This window comes from Trachemys scripta, chromosome 1, assembly GCF_013100865.1.
Source record: "Trachemys scripta elegans isolate TJP31775 chromosome 1, CAS_Tse_1.0, whole genome shotgun sequence".
NCBI lineage: Eukaryota > Metazoa > Chordata > Testudines > Emydidae > Trachemys > Trachemys scripta.
The window spans coordinates 188494484-188517700 of NC_048298.1; the positions used below are offsets into that span (position 1 = coordinate 188494484).

General features: G+C 40.0%; 1 protein-coding gene across 2 annotated transcripts in view; it reads left to right on the forward strand.

The window, feature by feature from the left end:
• The window catches only part of DYRK1A (dual specificity tyrosine phosphorylation regulated kinase 1A), a 122331-nt gene extending 114865 nt beyond the window's left edge, over positions 1-7466 (forward strand). For both annotated transcript variants that reach the window (XM_034752791.1, XM_034752800.1), the window contains exons 9-12: positions 80-220; positions 502-808; positions 1148-1272; positions 4241-7466. In XM_034752791.1, coding sequence (XP_034608682.1) covers positions 80-220; positions 502-808; positions 1148-1272; positions 4241-4861 — 1194 coding nt within the window. In that variant the 3' untranslated portion in view covers positions 4862-7466. The remainder of the gene's footprint in view (positions 1-79; positions 221-501; positions 809-1147; positions 1273-4240) is intronic.
• Positions 7467-23217: the final 15751 nt, after the last annotated feature.

The window sequence follows — 23217 nt, forward strand, 5'->3', positions numbered from 1 at the left end:
ACCTAGAATTTTAGATTTCATCTCATTGCCAAATTATCTACTACATTTGTTTTTATAACTATTCTTTCTTTTGAACCAGGTGGATCAAATGAATAAAATAGTGGAAGTTCTGGGTATAGCACCTGCTCATATTCTTGACCAAGCACCAAAAGCAAGAAAGTTCTTTGAAAAGTTGCCAGATGGCACTTGGAACTTAAAGAAGACCAAAGATGGGAAAAGGGTAAGTTAGGTATCCTAGATAAGGGATGGAGTGTTCTAAATAAGTTTCTGTGGTAACTATTGTACTGATTAAAAATGTTTGTTCTTTTGAAGACTTAATTTTAACACTATTTAATATTCAGTATGATAGAATTGATTTGAAAATTAAATCTATTAATGTTCTCAGTACTGACAAATAACTCCTGACTTTCATTTGATTTTCTTTTATGGTTTATTTAAACGGTGATAATGTAAAGTCTAGCTTATAACTTGAATGACAGTCAACTGCTAACTTCTCAACAGGAGTACAAACCACCAGGAACTCGTAAACTTCACAATATACTTGGAGTTGAAACAGGGGGACCAGGCGGACGGCGTGCTGGGGAATCGGGTCATACTGTAGCTGACTACTTGAAGTTCAAAGACCTCATCTTAAGGATGCTTGATTATGACCCCAAAACCCGAATTCAACCTTATTATGCCCTGCAGCACAGTTTCTTTAAGAAAACAGCAGATGAAGGTACAAATACAAGTAACAGTGTGTCTACGAGTCCTGCCATGGAGCAGTCGCAGTCTTCAGGAACCACCTCTAGCACATCTTCAAGCTCAGGTACATTTCTCATTAGTAAATTGTCAAGACAGTATTATTTTAAAGAGAAAATATCAAAAATTTCAAGTCGGCAATTTTTCCATATAAATGTCTTCATTTTTTTCACTTCTGAAAGTTTCTTTTTAAAAGCAAAAATATTTTAAAAATTCATAATAGATTTCCACTACAACCTATAACTTAAAAATTCAGTCGAATTTTTTTCATCTAAACCTGTTTCTGCTTTATACGGAATAAATTGTTTCAAGATCAAAGCCTAATCTTATGTTCCTAACAGTTGTTCTGTGGAATGCTACAAATATTGCTGCTTTTCTATTATTGCTTGTGTTATGATTGTTATAGGTGGGTCTTCTGGGACAAGCAACAGTGGAAGGGCTCGGTCAGACCCTACACATCAACATCGACACAGTGGTGGACATTTCACTGCTGCTGTCCAAGCTATGGACTGTGAAACACAGAGTCCACAGGTATGCTCTTGAACAGAGCTTCTCCCTGATGCATTTATAAAAACGCAATTGCTTTTATATTTTGAGAAGATTGAATCCATAAACTATCCTGTAATGTCAAGATTTATGCTCATTAACACTTCAAAGTGATTAAAAAGGTGGGGTAGCCATGGAACTGGCAATTGGAAGAGGATTTTACTAGTCCCAGTTCTTCCACAGATAATCCTTTGTGAATATCTTGGGTAAGTCACTTTGGCCAAAATAGTACCAGCAGCCTTAATAATTTGGCTAAGTACTGGGGAATCCTGCAGCTGTAAGGGGGAAGAATCCCCCACTCCCTAACTATGGACTGCCAGCAACAGAGAGCCTCTAGGGCTCTTGCAGCTTTTCCTCCATTCCCCTGTTAAGGACCAGAGAATTCAAATAGTCATAAATCTTCCAGTCCATCCCAAAGAGCAGTTTGAACATAGACTTTATACGGCCAGAAGGGACTATCATGATCATCTAGTTTGTAGAATCTCACCCACCCACTCCTATAATAGACCCATAACCTCTGGCTGAGTTACTGAAATCCTCAAATCATGATTTAAAGACTTAAAGTTACAGAGAATCCACCATTTACTCTAGTTTAAACCTGCAAGTGACCAGTGCCCCATGCTGCAGAGGAACACGAACACTTCCCCCCGCCCCCCTCCAAGCGTTCCTTACCAATCTGACCCAGGGGGAAATTCCTTCCCAACTCCAAATATGGTGATCAGTTGGACCCTGAGCATCTGGGCAAGACCCACCAGCCCTACAGCTGGGAAAGAATTCTCTGTAGTAACTCACAGCCCTCCCCATCTAGTGTCCCATCATCAACTGTTGCAGATATTTGCTGCTATCAGTCACAGATTGGCAATATGCCATTGTACACAGTCTCATCATACCATATGCTCCATAAACTTATCAAGCTCGGTCTTGAAGCCAGTTAGGTCTTTTGCCCCTACTACTCGCATTGGAAGGCTGTTCCAGAACTTCACTCCTCTAATGGTTAGAAACCTTCAACGAATTTCGTCTAATGTTGATTGCCAGTTTATATCCATTTGTTCTTGTGTCCACATTGGTGCTTAACTTAAATAACTCCTCTCCCTCCCTGGTATTTATCCCTATGATGTATTTATAGAGAGCAGTCATATCTCCCCTCAACCTTCTTTTGGTTAGGCTAAACAAGCCAAGCTCTTTGAGTCTCTTCTCATAAGGTAGGTTTTCCATTCCTCGGATCATCCTAGTAGTCCTTCTCTGCACCTGTTCCAGTTTGAATTCATCTTTCTTAAACCTGGGAGATCAGAACTGCACACAGTATTCCAGTTGAAGTCTCACCAGTACCTTGTATAATGGTATTACCACTTCTGTTTCTCTACTGGAAACACCTTGCCTGATGCATCCTAGGACTGCATTAGCCTTTTTCACAGCATCACATTGGCGGCTCATAGTCATCCTGTGATCAACTGATACACCCAGCTCTTTCTCCTTCTCTTCCAACCGAAAAGTCCCCAGCCTATAGCAAAAATTTTTTTTGTTAGTCCCTAAGTGCATGACCTTGCACTTTGCACTATTAAATTTCATCAAATTTTTATTACTCCAGTTTTCAAAGTCATCCAGATCTTCTTGTATGATACGCCAGTCCTCGTCTGTATTGGCAATACCTCCCAACTTTGTGTCATCCACAGTCTTTATTAACACACTCCTGCTTTTTGTGCCAAGGTCACAACAGTATATTGCAGAGAACCCACACAGAGCTTGCAGTGGCAGGGTCTGTCCCCAGGTAAACCTCTGCTTCAGTTTCTCTCTTTATCCCCATTTGACATTAATGTTTCTAAGACATACTAATGTTCTTGAAGGAAAGCCACTATACAAGTGCAAAGTAGTAGTAGTATTTTTTGTTGCTTTTATTATTCGTTGAACTATGGTCTTGGTTAAAAATATAAGTGAGTATATATCTGCTTGATTTACTGATAAAAGAATAAAACTAAAATGTAGTAGTTATTGACCATTGCTGCTCATCACTTTACAACATAAAGCTAGTGGAAAAACAAAGCTTCTCAGTATTGCCATCGCTATTATAAAAGGAGTAATTGTACTTCTTCCCAGGTGAGGGGAATAATTATGAAAATAAACTTATGAAATCAGTTTTATTAGCTAATATTTTGGTAGAGTTGTTAATAATACTCTTCTGATGCTATTGGGATCTCAATGCAAGCTTCAAGCTACTTGTCTAATAATATTAATACAGTAAAAGCTGTTTTATCCGGCACTTCACCAACTGGAAAGCTCTATAAAGCAGCCAGGACAGGTTGTCGTTTGCGGGGAACTGCCTGAGGTGAGGGCCCCCCGCACCTGCCACCCCACACTCCCTCCCGCGCCCCAACCCACTGCCTTGAGCTCCCTCCCGCACCCAAACTCCCTCCCAGAGCCCATTTCCCGCACCTGCTCCTGTGCTCCAACCCCCAGCCCCGCACTCCCTCCCTCTTAGTTAACCAGCATTTTTCACTTACCGGCATCCCCCATTCCTCCAATATGCCAGATAAAACAGCTTTTACTGTACTAATAATTTGTTTTTCAGTATTAGAGACCCCAATCAGAGATCAGGGTCCTGTTGTGCTAGGCATGATGTAAACACAAACTTACTGGTTACTATCTTTAAACAATGCTGCCTCTGAATTTGCTTTTTACACTTTTGCAGTAGGTCACATAATTAGAATTTTTTTTCTTGAGTGTATCAGCAATATTAAATTCAAAGTTTCTGTCCTAGTTTTTCTTTTCCAAAGATACATTTAGAAAAGCGTATTAGAAATATTTCTAGCTTCGTACTTTTATCAGTTTTTATGCTACTTAAAATTTATTTTATTTTTTACATTAGAGTAAATTTTAATGGTTTTTAAGCTCTTTGTATAAATGGCATATAAAACATATTTGATTAAACTTTTTATTTCTTAAACTACTGTCATAGGTTCGACAGCAGTTTCCTCCTCCACTTGGTTGGACAAGCACTGAAGCTCCTACACAGGTCACCGTTGAAACCCATCCAGTTCAAGAAACCACCTTTCATGTAACCCCTCAGCAACAGAATGCATTACATCACCACCATGGGAATAACTCCCACCATCACCACCACCACCACCACCACCATCATCATGGACAGCAAGCCTTGGGTAGCCGGACCAGGCCAAGGGTCTACAATTCTCCAACAAATAGCTCCTCCACCCAGGATTCTATGGAGGTGGGCCATAGTCACCACTCCATGACATCTCTGTCTTCCTCAACTACTTCTTCCTCTACATCTTCCTCCTCTACCGGTAACCAAGGCAATCAAGCCTATCAGAACCGCCCAGTGGCTGCTAATACCTTGGACTTCGGACAAAATGGAGCTATAGACATGAATTTAACAGTCTATTCTAATCCGCGCCAAGAGACTGGCATAGCTGGACATCCAACATACCAGTTTTCTGCTAATACAGGTCCTGCTCATTACATGACTGAAGGACACCTTGCAATGAGGCAAGGAATTGATAGAGAAGAGTCTCCCATGACAGGAGTTTGTGTTCAGCAAAGTCCTGTGGCTAGCTCGTGACTAAACTGAAACCAAGTTTGTTTCTTGTGTGTTTTTATAGAAGTGGTGTTTTTCCAAAAACAAAGTGCAAAGCTGCTTGAATCAGAAGGAGATAAACTCACTGAACCGCTACAGGGGGGCAAAGCTGACTATTTTTTTAAACTTGAAAAGATTGCAAAGGGACAATGAAAGTTTTTTTAAGAGCCATGTCCAAACCCACCTTAATGGATAGCTTAGAGGTGTTGTCTCACCTTTTGCTTCCCCCTTCCTCCCATTTTAACTTGCCACAACTTAGTCATAGATTTTTTTTTTTTGTCTCATTCAACAGGGGTTAATGTTCAAATGTTGGTCTTAGTTGCAAATTATTTTTTTTAAAAGCACTGCTCGGGATTTACATAAAAGGACCCTTTGAGGTTGGTTGTGAGGGATTGAGTAATATGGGTTTTTCAAGTTCCCCAAATATACATGGGCACAGAAATGCAGTACTGTAAGGAAGAGGGACCTTCAGATTACACTATATATAATATTCAGCTGTAAAAAGGGACAGTTGTAAAGGAGTTTGTAAGGCACATTAAGCATGCTAAGTGGCGGTGATCAGAACTCTCCTTATCTGAATCTACTGAGGATCAAAGCAGCAATTATAATGGGATTCTGTGTGTCTCATATTTTAGAGACCACAGTCAGCTAGTATTGGAATATGACTGGTCTCATAACTAAGGTGCACTGAGAAGCAATCAACGGGTTGGTCCTGGCCAGTCCTGGGGAGGTCTTAAGTGGTGGTCTTTGGGATAACCTTTGGCCTTATGGATTTGGACTCTTAAATTAGAAGAGCCTACCATTTCAGATGCAATCACTTTTGGACATGCTTTTGCAGACAGTCCTTAATGCTGAAAACAGAGAATGGGTAATTCAAGAGGCCTTTCTTTTAAAATAGACTTTTGTGACCCACTTATTGTAAGGTATTGCAAGGTCACTTTGCGTGTGTCATAAAGTTGACTTCCTTATTGGTTGAAGGTCACAGAAGTAGTGGTTTGCGTTTGATGGAAATAGCTACAACTGTGTCCCTTCCTGCTTTTTTACTTTTTTCTTTTGCTTTTTCTCGGCACGTGGTTTCTCCACCATTACTTCTGCACAAAGATGTCTTCTGTTCATTCTGAACATTTTAAAAAATGCAGAATTTTATGTGACTGCTTTTTTGCCTCACAATTATGCTGTGAATTTTACAAAAATTTATTTTCTTTTTTGATAATTTATTGTACCAAAGCTGTTTTTATAGCACATAGATGTCTGTAACCAATAATGTAGCAGTTCTGCACTTTGACACAAGGTGTAATTAGACCATTTTTAAATGTCAGTTGAAAATTATGGCTGTACTATTGCTTAAACAAAACTGGAACTGTTGTTGAATTCATAGCCAATACATTTACAGCAATCTGTGTACTGAACATAATAGATTGACATCTAATTCAAGACTATAACATCTGTTACATTATAAATGTGTTCAGGCTTCTGAAGGTAAAAGGGACACTAGATCCAGAAGCTATGAAACCAGCAGTTGATTCTTGTATTCCTTATTAACATAAATGTAAACTTGAAGGTAAGACCTTGATTGCATGAACAGGTCCAAAACAATAGTATGAGTAAAGCAAAAAGCTCATGAGAGACCTGAAGTTAGAAGGCTGTATTTAACAGGTGCCTAATTTTTGGGTTATGCTGCCTTAATATAACACAGTCAGCTTGGCAGTTGCTAAATTTATGGGCCCACATAAAGATTTATAAATATTATGAATAAAAACTCAGTGAATTAAAGTGAAAAATAAAGGTAGTTCAGCAATTACCTATCCCAGAACATTGTTTGCCCATTAGATATTACAGAAGCAGTGATCTACCTCTGCCAGTAAGCCCTTTAACAAGGTAATTCAGCAGAAGAATATTGCATCCTTACGCTGGTCAATTCCATGTGGCTGGCTAGGTCAGTTTTTTTTTTTTGAACAAAAGTTTTTTTTGTTATACTTAATGGCAACACAGCAGCTGAATATTGTTTAAATGCAAATGAGTACTTGGGGGTTATCAGTTTTTGTAAATCACAATTTTTTTTATCACGGGATCCATATTTCTTTTGTATTGACATGTCAAGCCTGTGAATTAAAGTATTTTTGAACTCAGTAGTTCAGAAAAGTTTACAGTGATTGAAATGCTGTCATCTTAGAAACAGAGCACTGAGTTTAGCAATATAAAAAGGAATCCAGTACTTTCTGCTGTCTAGAAATATAAGGGTAATATAAAATATGGGTAATTTTTCCTGTGTTGGTTGCCACACTTTAGCAAGCACCAAAAATTAAAGCCGTTTAAAAAAATATTTACATAAAAACCATAAAATCCAATGCTTCTGCATACTGTGTTATGTTACAGTCCAGTTTTGTGTGCTTTACTACACAGTTTGGTTACAGGACTTCTGTGCATTGTAAACATAAACAGCATGGAAAAGGTTAAATACCTGTGTTCAGATTGTAAGATCTAGTCCGGACTTGCTGTGTATATTGTAACGTTAAATGAAAAAGACAAGCCCTTTGTATTATAGTCATGCAGTCTTATGTATGATAAACAGTTGAATAATTTGTCCTCAGACTCTTTACTGTGCTTTTTAAAAAAGTAATTTAAGAGAAAATGTAAACATAGTAATATCTTCCTATGCAATTAACCTACTCCAGACCTTGGTTTGGTAGGTATAACTATAGTAAAATATGTAAATATTAGATACATTGACACAGACTTTAAAAAAAATTACAGAAGTAAAAGTTGGAGGCGTAACAGATCATTTTGAGTTTTTAATTGAAACAGCAAGGTATATAAATCATTGATGTATAAACACTGACGTATTTTGATCTCTGCTTGATTCCAATTGACATATAATATTGCTTTTAGTTTCAGAATTGTTTATATTCTCATCCACTAGTTTCAGAATATTACAGAGATCTTCTTACATGCACTTTAGAGTTCCTACTATTATAATCAATTGATAGATTTCAAGGACAGAAGGGTCATTATAATGATCTAGTCTGACCTCCTGCATAACACTGGCATAGAATTTTACCTGGTAATTCCTGCATCAAGCCCATATCGTTTGGTTGAGTTAGCACATATGTTTTAGAAAGACATCCAGTCTTGATTTAGAGGTTTCAAGAGATGGAGAATCTACATCATCTCTTGGTAAGCAGTTCAGTGGTTAATTATCCACACTTAAAAATTATTCCCCTGGTTCCCAATTTAAATTTGTCAAGCTTCAGCTTCCAGTATTGGGATATTGTTATGCCTTTGCTTACTAGGTTAGAGCTGTCTAGTTTCAGACATCTCCCCTGTAAAGAGTGAGCAAGTCACTTCTTAATCTTCTCTTTAATAAGTTGCCTTGATCAGGCCCCTTAAGTCTCTAACTGCAAAGCATGTTTTCCAGACCTCAAATTATTCTTGTGGCTCTTCTCTGAACTTTCTTCAATTTTTAACATCTGTTTTAAAGTGTGGATACCAAAACTAGACACAGTGTTCCAGTAATGGTCTTAATAATGCCATATACAGAGGTAATATCACTTTACTCCTATTTGTTTATACCTATTCCTGTTTATCCATCCAAGGACTGCATTTTAGGCTTTTTAGCCACAGCATTGCACTGGAAACTGTTTAGTTGGTTAGCCATAATGACTCCTAAGTTCTTTTCAGATTTGCTGCTTTCCAAGATGCAGTCAACCATCCTGTAAGTATGACCTTGTATTCTTTACTAGAGTATGGCTTTGCATTTGACTATTTTAAAATGTATGATGTTTGAATGTTCCTGGTTTACAAAGCAATCCAGTTCTGTAGAAGTGACCTGTCCTTTTTATTTACGACACCACCAGTTTTTGTGTGGTCTTCAAACTTCATCAGCAATGATCTTATATCTTCTTCCAGATAACGGATAAAAACACTGAAATAACTTTTGAGCTGAATACCCTGTTGAATCTCTCTCTAGAAACACTTTCAGTTGTTGTTGATTTCCCCATTAACTGTTACATTGAGATATATTGGTTAGCCAGTTTTTAATCCATTTAATATGTTCTGTATTGATTTTGTATAATGCTATTATTTTAATCAGAATGTGGTACAACACTTTGAGATAGCATGGAGATATCTACATTTCCAAAATAATCAAATAACTCCATAAAGTGAAATTGTATATGATTATAAATTTAGCTTGCATGCAAAATTTATAAGATCAGTATCACCAGTTTCTTATATATGATTCAGCATGTCAGTGTGGTAAGATATATCCTGATATAAAGGTGCACATCAAAATATTAGAATTCTACAGAATATTATGGTTGCCAGGCAAACACACATACATATCTGCTCTATTAGGATTATAGGTGTTCTGTGCACACCGTTGTTTGATTGGGTCCTGTTGAATCACCCCATTGTTGGGTATATCAAGCAATTTCTAATGATCTTTAGAAATTGGGATTTATTGTCCACCTGATGATTACCTTTAAATTTCTAATTTTTCCAACTTTTTTTAACAACTTGCTTAGGCCACTTGTTTAATTTCCATAGCATTTCTCCAAGATAGTGGTGTCAAATATGCAGCCCCCCCCCCCCCGATCTAATATTATATGTGATTTCTAGAACGAATAATATTGTACATAGATTTATTATGAAGTACTAATATGCACAATAGGTCTCAGAGAAGAAATGGGTCATTGGGAGAGATTTGAATTGGGGATGGGTTAGGGCCTAGCACAATGGAATTGAAGAGAAAATCTATGTGTAGGGGGCAAATCTGGAGGGTATGAAGGTGTGTGTGTGTGTGTGTGTAGGGGGGGAAGCTGTGGGTGAAGCTGGTATAGTTGGTGGAGTGATAGGGTTGAGAGTCAATAAAACAAGGAATCAGATAAGAGATTAGGGTCGAGTGGAATTGTATAGATCTTGAAAATGAGAATGAGAAGTTTAATTAGATTGATCCTGGGAGACCTAGTGAAGGGATTTGAAGAGGTAATGATGTGGTCTGATTGGATGAGGAAGATCATTTGAACAGTTGTACTTTGGATTGGCTGGATGGAAGCAATATGGGTCTCAGGGAAGCCAGAAGAGGAAATTCCAGTAATGAAAATGGGAGATAACTAGGGCATAGATAAATGTTTTGGCTGTTGTGACAGGATTGATTTTTAATATTTATGGAGGAGGAGGAAGTGGCAAGACTTAGCAATAGTCCTAATATACAGGATAAAGAAGAGAGGAAATGAAAGATGGTCACAAGTATCTGTGACTGTGGATGAAAGTGTTGTAATTGAGAAAGGCAAAGGTGGAGAAGAGGGCTTGGTTTGGGCCTTTTAAGCTTGAGCTCTTGTGGTGAACCAACCAGGATGATATGTCAGAAAATCAAAAATGTGGAGCGTGAACAACAGAAACAGAAGAGTGTAGGTGGTAGAATAGAGTCAGCATAGAGGTAACAGCTAATGCTATGTTAATTCATTAGGTCAACTAAGGATAAGGTGTAGGAGAAAATGAAAGGACTTGAGGACAGAGCCCTGTGAGTCACCAACAGAAGAGGGGCTGAGGAGGAGGAGGAGCCCCACCACAAGAGACACTGAAAATACACAATGATAGAACAGCATCACAGAAGTCAGGTGGACAGTGTCTGTTGAGAGAGTCATCAACTACTAAAGCCTGTAGAAAGATTGAGGATGAGCATGGAGGAGAGGCTAACTATGAACTGGTAATTGGAAACCTTTGTTAGAGCAATAGCAATGGAGTAGAAAGGACAGAAAATCTATTAATTTATATGCATAGATTTGTGTATGTATTCTGAAATAGGTTCTGTGACAGATTGTGGATCCAGTGTAGGGCATCCTATATGGTACTAGACTTCTGGGTCATCACAAGTAATTCCCTTCCTGATGAAAATTCAAGAAACATTAACACACTTTTGTAAGTCATCCTGGCTAAGTAATTACAATGGCTATCAGAATGTAAGGCTGCTGAGCTCAAATAGGAAACAGATCTGTCTGACACAAAAATCTAAGAGCAGCTTGAAGATTACTGTGTTCCAGTCTGAGCAACAAGAAAAAAACAGTTAGTTATTGTTGGAAAATATGAGCTAATAACTCCTTGCTTATCAGACAATCAGAAGTATGTCACTTGCATAGTATAGTAAATCTTTTTCTGAAGGAAGCTGTATTTGTATTGAAGTGAACAAAAAACATCAGCTCTTTAAACAAAGATCTGGGAATCCAAAACAGCCAATTGTATGCTGGGCCAGTCAGTCATTTGTGAATCTCATAATAGCCACTAGAAATTTTCCCATATGCCTCAAATTGACAGACAATATTGGTCCAGTTTAACTAAGACAACACTATGAGATACCTCAGTACAGTACCTTGGAGGTTTCCTCTATTCTTGCTCCTCTCTATATCTGACACCCTTCTCATTGGGCCATTCCCTGTCTCCATGATATCTGGGGTCAGACCAGATTTTAGCTCTACGCCTCAGGAAGAGCTCCCCAGCCCCAATCAGCACATAAAGCAAACACCTTTGTAATAGAACTTTCAGAGGATTTTAAAAAGATTTTTAACTAAATGTCTGTTTCTTCATTAGCTTTGAGGTTTTCTTCCTCAGAACTGCTAACCTCTTTAAGACTTTGGCTTTTTGGGAGGGTGCAATGCATAGTACTTCACCTCTCCTCTCCACAGGAACTTGACTCACAACTAGTGTGTGGCGAGGTCCACTCTGAGACAGTTGAGCAGGCTGTTTAATTTCCATAGCATTTCTCCAAGATAGTGGTGTCAAATATGCAGGCCCCCATGGTTTCATTGAGACCAGGCAAGAATCATTGCCATAGAATCAGAGAATATCAGAGTTGGAAGAGACCTCAGGAGGTCATCTAGTCCAACCCCCTGCTCAAAGCAGGACCAATTCCCAACTAAATCATCCCACCCAGAGCCTTAAAAACCTCTTAAGGATGGAGATTCCATCACCTCCCTAGGTAACCCATTCCAGTGCTTCACCACCCTCCTAGTGAAATAGTGTTTCCTAATATCCAACCTAGACCTCCCCCACTGCAACTTGAGACCATTGCTCCTTGTTCTGTCATCTGCCATCAGCCGACTCCATCCTCTTTGTAACCCCCCTTCAGGTAGTTGAAGGCTGCTATCAAATCCACCCTCACTCTTCTGCAGATTAAGCAAGCCCAGTTCCCTCAGCCTCTCCCCACTACCCGTTGAGCCTGACAATCTAGCCAGCGCTCTATCCACCTTATAGTCCATTCTTCCAATCCATACTTTTTCAACTTGATGGCACGAATACTGTGGGAGACCATATCAAAAGCTTTGCTTAAAGACAAGATATATCACGTCCACCGCTTTCCTCATATCCACAGAGCCAGTTGTCTCACTATAGAAGGCAATCAGTTTGGTAAGGCATGACTTGCCCTTGGTGAATCCATGCTGACTGTTCCTGATCACCTTCCTCTCCTCCAAGTGCTTCAAATGGATTCCTTGAGGACCTGCTCCATGATTTTTCCAGGGACTGAGGTGAGGCTGACTGATCTGTAGTTCCCCGGGTTCTCCTCCTTCCCTTTTTTAAAGATGGGCACTACTACTAGAGCTGGGGTAAATTTTTCTAAGCACTCCCTCACACACACTGCCTCTCCCTCAGGCATAGGACCCCTAGTCCCACAGCTTGAATCCCGGGGGAAGGCAATTTCTTTTCCCTCACCCCCAAGCAACCTGGAGGGAAGTAATTCCTGTTCCCAGCCAAAATGTAGGCAACATCTTTGCCCAGAAGGTTGAGAAGTTCACAAAGCATCACCCTTTCCCACAAGTTGTTTCACCTGAAAAGCCTTGGCTGCCATGAAAGTCTCAGCTGCCTGCAATCTTTCTGATACCATTGAGCCCTTTGTCACCAACGGCTCTGGCTCATGCCTCATTCAGTGCAGTCAGTCTCCACTCAGCCCAGACCCAGCAGCAGGGAGCATGTGGATGAAGTGATTCAGATCTTCCTTCTCTGAGAGATGGACCTGCCTTCAAGGCTCTAGAGGCTTGTCCTACATTTTCAGCATGGTAGTGTGAGTCTGTCTGTCTGAGCTGGGAGACTCTGTGCCAGCTGCAGTATAGACATATGACTACAGGAGGTCATAAAGTGGGCACTGTTTTCCTTAGGGAGACATTCAGGATAGGTGTCTGCAGTCTTCCCTTTCAGTCTCCCTGGTAACACACACTCCCCTCACAGGGCTCCTTTCCCACTTCCCATGGACTGGTGTAGGATATTGCTGACAATCAGCTCTTTAAGGGTCAACACTGTCTTAAAACCTCTCCTGAGTCTCCTATGCAGTTCCTCTGATGAGGAGAAATCTCTAAATCTGTGATTTACAATGAAATACCCTGGACTCTAAATTACGTTTTCCCAGAATTAAGCACAAATGAAGCACTAACTTCTCAGGTGCTTTTAGCTTTAGAAAATGAAACATCAATTCCTCCTCCCTCCAAATTAAAATGAAATAAAGAACCTTGCAAGGTTGAAGGGCTGTGTAGTTCTTTCTTACTTGGGTTATAAGGATGGGATTAAGATGGAGTGGGAATTCCCTATCAAGACCTATGTATTCCTAAGGGCTCAAATGGCTTCATTACTCTGCTTAATGTTAAGCTTACTCCAGACTCCTTAGTAAAAAGGTCATAGTTATGCAAGTGCAGATAGTATTCCTGCCAAACTCACAAACTGGAGAATATGACTTCACTCAGACTATATTTAGATACAATAGCCTCAGCCCTAAGAGTGTTAGTTGTAGTCTCTAACTGTGAAGTCTTACATGGGAGGCCATTGTGAGCAGACACAAAACCCCCAAACCATCCGACACCTACCCTGTATAAAATCTACTTTAAAGATTTCTCTAACAGCTTTTTCAGGACTGATGCTTCCCCTGGCTCTGATTTGTTGTATGTTGAAAACTTCCAAAGGATATGTTGAAGGGGCACCTATGGCTCCATCGGAAGAAACTGGAATTGCAGGCTAACATCATATATCCTTCCAAATATTCTGTTGGTATGCACTTTGGGGAGCATAGAGACAAAGCAGCCACTGAGACTTCAGACAAGGGCAAACGTCCCTTCCTCCATCCAGTGAAAGAATCTTCAAACTACATTATCTCAGCAGGCATTCCTTTTGAAGCTGCTGCTTCTCCAGATTCTAGCACAGAGATTACATGTTATGAGGAGGCCATTGCTCCCTTTCCTGAGAGTTGGAAGGCTAAGGCTGGGATTCTCTGGAAAAAACCCCAAAGCATCTCTTGATTTTACATTACACAAGTCTGGGCAAATTGTATCCCCTCTCCCGCCATAGGATGCTTTTCAGGGTTGACCCTTACCTGTGATTGAACCACCTCAGAAAATGAGTGGTTGAGATAGTCAGGGGAAAATATTCAATAGAACTCACTTATAGTTCCTGGGACAAGTTTATCCTTTGCCCAAAGTAAATTAAAATAAAGCAATGCTATCCACAAGACCCCATGTATCATCGGAAGATGAAGGTGCAATGGTCCATATCCTCCACCCAGTTCTTTGGAGACAGGTATTTTCGAAAGAACACAAGATTTGTTGTGCGAATAGAAACAGTCTCCTAATAATGTAGAAATGCATAAATTGGATGTTAACAGAGTCTACTGAGGAATAAAGGAATGTATAGCAGAGGCATTCAAAGTCTCAGGTACAACTCCTCTCATTACTGTGTGTTCTGAAGATAGCTGTGATTTTGTGTGTGAAGAAATCGCACACATCTTCTGCAAAAGTCTGTAAGGTGCTGTGAGAGTTTAGAATATCTGTCACCAATATCTAACTTTTTAGTGAGTACTAAAAAAAAAAAAAAAGTTAAAAAAAAAAAAAACAGCTGATCCCCATTATTCAATAATGTTTGAGAATTCTGCTTAGTTTAAAGTAGAGCTTGGTCATTTTCTGTTGCTTGAACTTAAGCTTACATCATTTAGTAGTAGTTGTAATAATCAATTGCTACAGATTCACTTGAGGCAAGGATTTTTTATTTATCACATTAAAAGGCTCTAAAACCGCAGGAAGTCTCCTAGCAGACAACTCAGTTTCCATCCTTTTTGTGGTTTGTCCTATTGCAATGTGAAAGGCCTAGTATTCTCCTTGAACACCACATCTTACAGGCCCGCTATAACATTTAGGCATTACTGATAGGTGATGATAAAGAATAGTAGAACTGGTGAATTAAGAAATACATTTCCAATTAAGTATCAGAGGGGTAGCCGTGTTAGTCTGAATCTATAAAAAGCAACAGAGGGTCCTGTGGCACCTTTAAGACTAACAGAAGTATTGGAGCATAAGCTTTCGTGGATGAATACCCACTTCATCAGACGCAAGTCAGAAGCCTCCTGCTACAAGACAGGCCCAAAAAAGAAACCAACAGAACTCCAGTGGCCATCACCTACAGTCCTCAGTTTAAACCTCTCCAACGCATCATCAGTGATCTACAACCCATCCTGGACAATGATCCCTCACTTTCACAGACCTTGGGAGGCAGGCCAGTCCTCGCCCACAGACAACCCACCAACCTTAAGCATGTTCTCACCAGCAACCACGCCATAACACCTCTGACTCAGGAACCAACCCATGCAACAAACCTCGATGCCAACTCTGCCCACATATCTACACCAGCAACACCATCACAGGACCTAACCAGATCAGCTACAACATCACTGGCTGCATGTCCACCAATGTTATATATGCCATCATGTGCCAGCAATGCCCCTCTGCTATGTACATTGGCCAAACTGGACAGTCACTACGCAAGAGGATAAATGGACACAAGTCAGATATCAGGAATGGCAATATGCAAAAACCTGTAGGAGAACACTTCAACCTCCCTGGCCACACAATAGCAGATGTAAAGGTAGCCATCTTACAGCAAAAAAACTTCAGGACCAGACTCCAAAGAGAAACTGCTGAGCTCCAGTTCATTTGCAAATTTGATAAACAAAGACTGTGAATGGCTATCCAACTACAGAAGCAGTTTCTCCTCCCTTGGTGTTCACACTTCAACTGCTAGCAGAGCACCTCACCCTCCCTGATTGAACTAACCTTGTTATCTCCATCCTGATTTATACCTGCCTCTGGAAATTTCCATTACTTGCGTCTGATGAAGTGGACATTCACCCACGAAAGCTTACGCTCCCAATACTTCTGTTAGTCTTAAAGGTGCCACAGGCCCCTCTGTTGCTTTTTACAGATTCAGACTAACACAGCTACCCCTCTAATCTTTTTTATGAATATTGTTGATAGTATCACTTCTGAAATGTTACCATTTACCAATATTTGATTAGTATTTAAGGCAATAAGAACAGTACTGCTTAGCACGTTAGCTATTAGTACACCATTTTGAAAAATGTAACACTTGGAGCACCCCAGGAAAGATTCATTTTACAGAATGGGAAACTGAGGTAGAGTAGTTAAATGATTTGCCCAATGCCATGCAATAAATTAGTTCCAGCGCCAAGGTTAGTGCTCGGGGGAGCTGGCTGACAGCCCAGTGCTCCGTTACTTAGACAGCTCTCCCACTCTGCCTTGTGCATCATCATCACATAACTAAATTCCAATTGCAAAAGAAATTTCTGCCATTAGTTACACCTGTGCATGTCCACTGAATATAATGGGGCTGTACAGCTGCAACTTGGCATGTTCAATCTTTACTATTGATGGTGATATCAGTGAAAAAGAGCACAGCTTGACTTTCAGATCCCAAGTTTGCAGAACTGGCATTTAGAAACCCCATCATCTCACTTGTTAAATAAGCAAATTTGAAATGAAAATACTTGAGATAAAATAAACAGGAAGCCCCACAATATCATTTTTATTGTCAATTCTAGCTCCTAATCTCTCTTCCAATCTGAGACATTTAGGCTGTATCTAATTTCTTGCACACTCCAAAGGCAATTCAAACCATTCCAAAGGGTTCTGGAGCTTCGCCCCTTCTATCTTTGTGCCAGATTTTCTTCCTTGGGCAATATATGCTTTCCTCTGCCTTCGGGGAGCAACATTTCCAATGTTCTGCACCCCCAAATGTGATCACCTGTTGGGCTTCTTGTCAGGCCTGTTACTTTGAGAAATATGGTGGGGGGTGAGGATCCCCATCCCCTTCCCAGCAGAACTTAAGTCTTCCAAGAAGTCGAGGCTGGAAGAGGGATCTCTCCTCCTCCTCATTTACCCAGAACAGTCAGCATCAGCCCAGTGCTGTTCCCAGCAGCTGTCTACCCTATTCTCTTTTCCTTCTTCTCCATCAAGGCAGGGTGAGATTGGGGAGCCTGGAAGTTGCTTGGATCATATTCAATAGCTGGCTCCAAGTTCTTTTCTGCCCTCATTGCAGTTATTATTGGCAGGCAGAGCAGGCTTATCCAAAGGGGACCCCTCTTGTAGGCCCTGTGCCCTTGGTAGCTTAGAGGAAGGGACTCGCTTTCTGGACAGGGACTTTGATTCTGAAATTGTTGGTAAAAACCTGGAGTCCTGGCTGAGGAATATGCCAAACAATTTCCCTCAGAGAATATTAAGGCATTAGGAAAGACAGCGTAATCCAGGGGTAGCAACCTATGGCACGTGTGCCAAAGGCAGCACATGAGCTGATTTTCAGTGGCACTCACACTGCCCGGGTTCTGGCCATGGGTCAGGGGGGCTCTGCATTTTAATTTAATTTTAAATGAAGCTTCTTAAACATTTGAAAAACCTTATTTACTTTACATACAACAATAGTTTAGTTATATATTATAGACTTATAGAAAGAGACCTTCTAAAAACGTTAAAAAGTATGACTGGTACGCAAAACCTTAAATCAGAGTGAATAAATGAAGACTTGGCACACCACTTCTGAAAGGTGCTGACCCCGGCGTAATCTATCAGATTCTTGTCTGAGGCAAGAAACACCTCTTAAATTCAGCCAGAAGCCTGATGTATGCTTTCCAATTCATATAGATGTTGAAGAGTTAATCACAGCATCTTGGAAGAAACCTGATGCCTAGCCATCCTTACCTAACGGTAAATATAAGTTTTTATAGGCTGCCAGAAAGGTGGTTGGAACTCCTGACCTCTACTCCATATAAATCCTGTTGTTTCATTCTCTCTCCCTATAGAAAGCACTGCATCCCTAAGGGACCCCATGACAACAAGTTTACAATCTATCACAGGAACGACGATTAAGTGAACAAGTCCATTGCTGCCATTTGCCATGGCCCTATGTACAAAAGCACAGTGTGTTTTGGTAGAGGAGGTATCTCCAGAAACCATTCCAGACAGTGGTTGTGTTAAAAAGACCTAAGAAGGCATGTGGTCAATTTCAGATTTTCTTTATGGTGCACTGTTGGATTTGGTCACTTGATGATTTTCTACTGGTCAACAACTTAACTGACAGAGGACTTTGTACTGGGTCCTGGAAAGGGAAATTATTTGGGTGCATTCTCCAAGGCAATTTTATCTTTCCTGTGGTACAGTGACCAATACTGTACATAATATTTCAGATAGGGGTCTGACCAAGTGCTCTCCTTTATTAACCATTAGAACACGGAGGACAAGCATAGTCGCTCGTCTGTTCTGTACCGAAGAGTGTAAATCTTTTCTCTCCTGACCCCAGAAAAGGAGCTTAATGAAAGATAACTAATTTGAGAAACTAGGGTACCCTGAATTCAGTCCTCTAGAATATCAACTTTGAACACAGAGAGAATTTATCAATAATATATCAATTTATGTTGTATATACCAAATGCAGAGAAATAGAAGCTACTGTTAAATGGGAAAGGGATTTGAATGAACAATTGTTTTAGTTTAGTTACGTATTCCAGTCTCCATCGGTGGAAGGCTCCTAATGTATGTTTCATTTAATTCATAGAACCATATCACTCCAGAAATATGTGCTCAAAATAGATGGTGGTGGTAATGATGAATGTATAAAATTTAAATTCCAAAAGGGGTTGTCCCATATATCACTGTTCTGACACAAGGTTGCAAAATCTATTGAAGATGTACTGGAAATATTTAATATATGCCAATCTCAACTATGTGTGCGCCATGTTCTGTATGACCTTCCTCTGGACATACAGAAAAGTGAATTATTGGATATTGCAGTCTGGTAGTAAGGATCTGTCTTCTAAACTTTAGTGGAAAGACACTGTTCTGTTAGTGGAAGAATAGATTAAGGATGGACACTTTTTTCCCTCTGGGAGAAAATAATTTATGAGATAAGGAGACCTCCTAAAACATTTCATAATGTATACATGGCATGTGATGCTGAACTGCTTAATTAGGGCTACTATAGAAACCTAAATTTTAACGTTAAGCAACTGTGTATAAGAGAGCTGTTGAGAATTATGTTAGACTATGATTTCCATTTGATAATGTATTGTGATGTCCTAATGCATATTAACATCATACCTTTTCATTACTTTTCTGCATCGCACCAGTTCTCTTTGAAGTCAATGGAGCTGTGCCAATTTATACCTGCTTAAGATCTGATCCAGTGTCTCCTTTTGGGTGGGGGAGGGGGGGAAAGGGGGAAAAAGAGGGTTTTATTTTTTGTTAATCCTCACCATAATGGCTCCATAAAGAATATAGAGTCAAATTCAAGGTCTTGGTCCTTGTCTTGAGAACATTCCATAACCTGGGCCCACGGTATCTAAAAAATCACTTACAGCTCCAGGATGAGGACCACAGTTGATAACACTACTTCTAATACACAAAGGAACTGTCTATTGTAAGGGTAAAACTGGTCTATGTAAGAGACTGTGCTTTTGTGGGGACCAGTCCAAGACTCTGCACCAAAATTTGACAGGATCTAAGAATAGGCTGAACCCTCCTTCCTCTTAGTCCAAGGTCCACATTTTTTGACCTGGCCTTCAGTAATTAAAATGCATAACATGGTAGTGTGACCTGAGAGCATCCCAATGCCAGATGGCAAAGGGCCTCCTGCTTGTAACAGTAAAACTCAGCTGGCCTGACCAGCTAGATACACCTCACACACTGTTGTCCTGCTATTTATTTGCAAGGTGTCAGGTAATATATCATTTGAAGACTAAAACCACACTGGTTATTAATATCATTGTGAAATGTTTGTAACAATGCTGTAGGTGAAATTATGGATACTCTCCAATATTATGTTTTGGAGACTGTAAACAGACAAAGGAGGCAAAAAAAAAAAAAAAATCCAGACAGCCAGGAAGGCAAACACCTCTGGCTTAGTGGCAAATTGAGCTAGGTGTTACCAGAGATATGGAGAATGGACTATTAATTTGCAGTGGAGACTTACAGGAAACCATTTGTATTGTAAAATCATAGAGACTGCAAAATAAACATGGCATTTGGCTCCTTGGGAGAGACAGAAAACAGAGCCAAGCTGAGCCCCCAGCAGGACTTCCTGACTTTTAAGTCAAAGATGAACTTTGGGAATATAAGGAATTGCTGAATGACTTTGAAGTATCCATCTCTTGAGTGATGAAAGACACCAGCATTTTGCTGCTGTAAGGATGGATCCTGGCTGGAATAGCTGGTCACACTGGGGAGGTTGCTGAAAGTAGGGAAACCATCTTGAACAAGAACTATAGCAGATTAAGTTGAGTTTTAGTTTTAGAAAAGTTTTTTGCTTGTATTTGTTTGTAACCATTTCTATCTATTCCTTCTACTTGGTATCTTTTGTTCTTTTGTTAATAAACTTGTTTTATTTTTATTATAACCCAACTCAGTGCTGGGTTTGAAGGGAAGGATGTGTTTTACCCAGGTCAAGATAATAAGCTGTAGTGTACTGACTCTTTAAAAGAGCAGAACTTCTGTGAATGGTCAGTATGAGGGCTGGACATTGCAGGGCAGATGGTTCTGGGGAAATCTAGAGCTGAGAGTGTGTTGGGGTTATTCTACAAACAGTAACTGGGCAGTGGAAATCAGCGTGTGACCTGCATGCCTGTAGGCTGGCTGATGGGGTCAGGCTGTAAGCCACAGCAGCATAGTGTTTAAGGTACCCAGAATTGCAGGGCAAGTGGTAATGCAACGCCTTACTGGTCTGAACCCCAAGTTTCACAGGTATTTATAAACATCATTAAAACAACAGCAGCAACCCTCTCTCACAATTCTCCCCTTGGGCCTGGGGAGGAGATTGGGAGAAACTGTGTGTCCCATGTGATAGATATTAGTCAAATCATGCGATGCAGTGCAGAGATACTATGGTGAGGAGGTCAATATAAGAACCTGAATAGAATACAAATCTGTTTTTGATTCATGTGTTATTTTAAGAACTATATAAATAAAAAGATGTGGCCTCCCTCATACCACCTGCTCCCTTTTACCAACAAAATGAGGCCCCTCTCATAGTATCTTCCTCAGCCCCCAAAATGTACCAAACAGTCCTCCCGGAAGTCCTTCAGCTCATTCACTAATTGTTCCTAGCTACCTCCTTGCTTCTGGCTTCCTTCACAATTCTTTCCCAGCATTACATTCCGAGTATTAACGGAACAACATGGTCAAAGTGGGAGTGGATGCAAGAGGGTGAAGAAGAGTTGCCGGAAGCAGGGAAGAAGGACTGGTTGGGCCTCTGGAGTGGTGTCAGTCCTGAGCTCTTCTGTTTCACAGTTGCAGAAAACCCTGCCACTACCTACACCAATAGTGACTGCCACACCCTAGAAATTAATCAACTGCCTTATGTCAATCATCTATCAGAGAATTATCTAGTTTTCAAAAGGTTCTCTGTACCATCTCTTGCTTTGTGTTCTTTCCCTCCACTAATACAACCTGTTGCACTGTTTGCCATTTTCCCCTTACCACAACCAGATGAAGTATTCATTGCTTTTATTTTTCCTCCAATTCAGTCTTCTGAACATGAAGAAATACATTTTCTGATTTATATGAGGAATTATTACATTTACCTAAATTTTTATTTTTTGTCTATAAAAATGTTCACAAATTACTCTGAGCAAATAAATTCAGTGGAACTGGAAATCAAAAGATTAGTGTCTACTGACCTAGTAACTTCAGAGAGACTTCTTTCTCACATAATTCCAGTAAGTTAGAGGAACTGAACCAATAACTTTACACAGGACTGTGCAAAGACATCAGCCCAGAAAATGACAAGTGCTGAGAACCAATGGTATCACTGACACCTGTGCCTTGAAACGAGCTGGGGCAATGAGATATACTGAACCAGTGCTGTCACAGCAATCTGTCCCTTGGCATCAGCCCACTAAGCTAGAAATACTGAACAGGAATCTCACAGAAGTCAATAGCTGAAAATCAGCCCAACAAGGTGAAAGTGCTTGAGTGTAGCTGGTAGGGAAAAACTGGATTTTTTCCCCCCACAATTTCTTTTTAATAAAACATTTTAACTTGAAATTTTTTGATAAATTTCAAAACAAAATGATGTTAATAATAAATGGAGATATCCTATCTCCTAGAACTGGAAGGGACCCTGAAAGGTCATTGAGTCCAGCCCCCTGCCTTCACTAGCAGGACCAGGTACTGATTTTGCCCCAGATCCCTAAGTGGCCCCCTCAAGGATTGAACTCTCAACCCTGGGTTTAGTAGGCCACTGAGCTATCCCTCCCCTCCCACTGTAAAATGAAAAAATTCAGAGTTATGAACACCAGGGTTATGAACTGACCAGTCAACCACACACCACCTAATTTGGAACCGAAAGTATGCAATCAGGCAGCAGCAGCAGACATGGGGGGGGGAGGGAAGCAAATACAATACAATACAGTACTGTGTTAAACGTAAACTATGAAAAAAATTAAGAGAAAGTTTTTAAAAAATTGACAAGGTAAGAAAACTGTTTCTGTGCTTGTTTCATTTAAATTAAGATGGTTAAAAGCAGCATTTTTCTTCTGCATAGTAGAGTTTCAAAGCTGAATTAAGTCAATGTTCAGTTGCAAACTTTTGAAAGAACAACCATAATGTTTTTTTCTGAGTTATGAACATTTCAGAGTTATGAACAACCTCTATTCCTGAGGTGTTTGTAACTCTGAGGTTTTCCATGTTGAGAACAATAAAAATTTGGTTTGCAGTTATTTCCCCATATTTTTTCAACTGGAAAAGATGGGCGGAGGAGGGAAGCAAAAAAGTTTGGAAAAACGGGGGGTTCCCCTCACTTTTTTTGTTTTTTTCCACCACTGGAAAAGAGTCAGTGAGAGAGTAAAAAATCTAAAGGAAATGGTTTCCCTCACACACATTCTCTTTTTACTTCTTTCTATTTGAAAAAAAGTTGAGGAAAAGTCTTACTACTTTGATTGTTCATATATATTCTACTCTTGGAATATGTGCACTTTGTGTTCAAAATTAGCTTCTTTTGGATAGCACTGCCTGCTGGGGCTCTTCCCATGCCCCT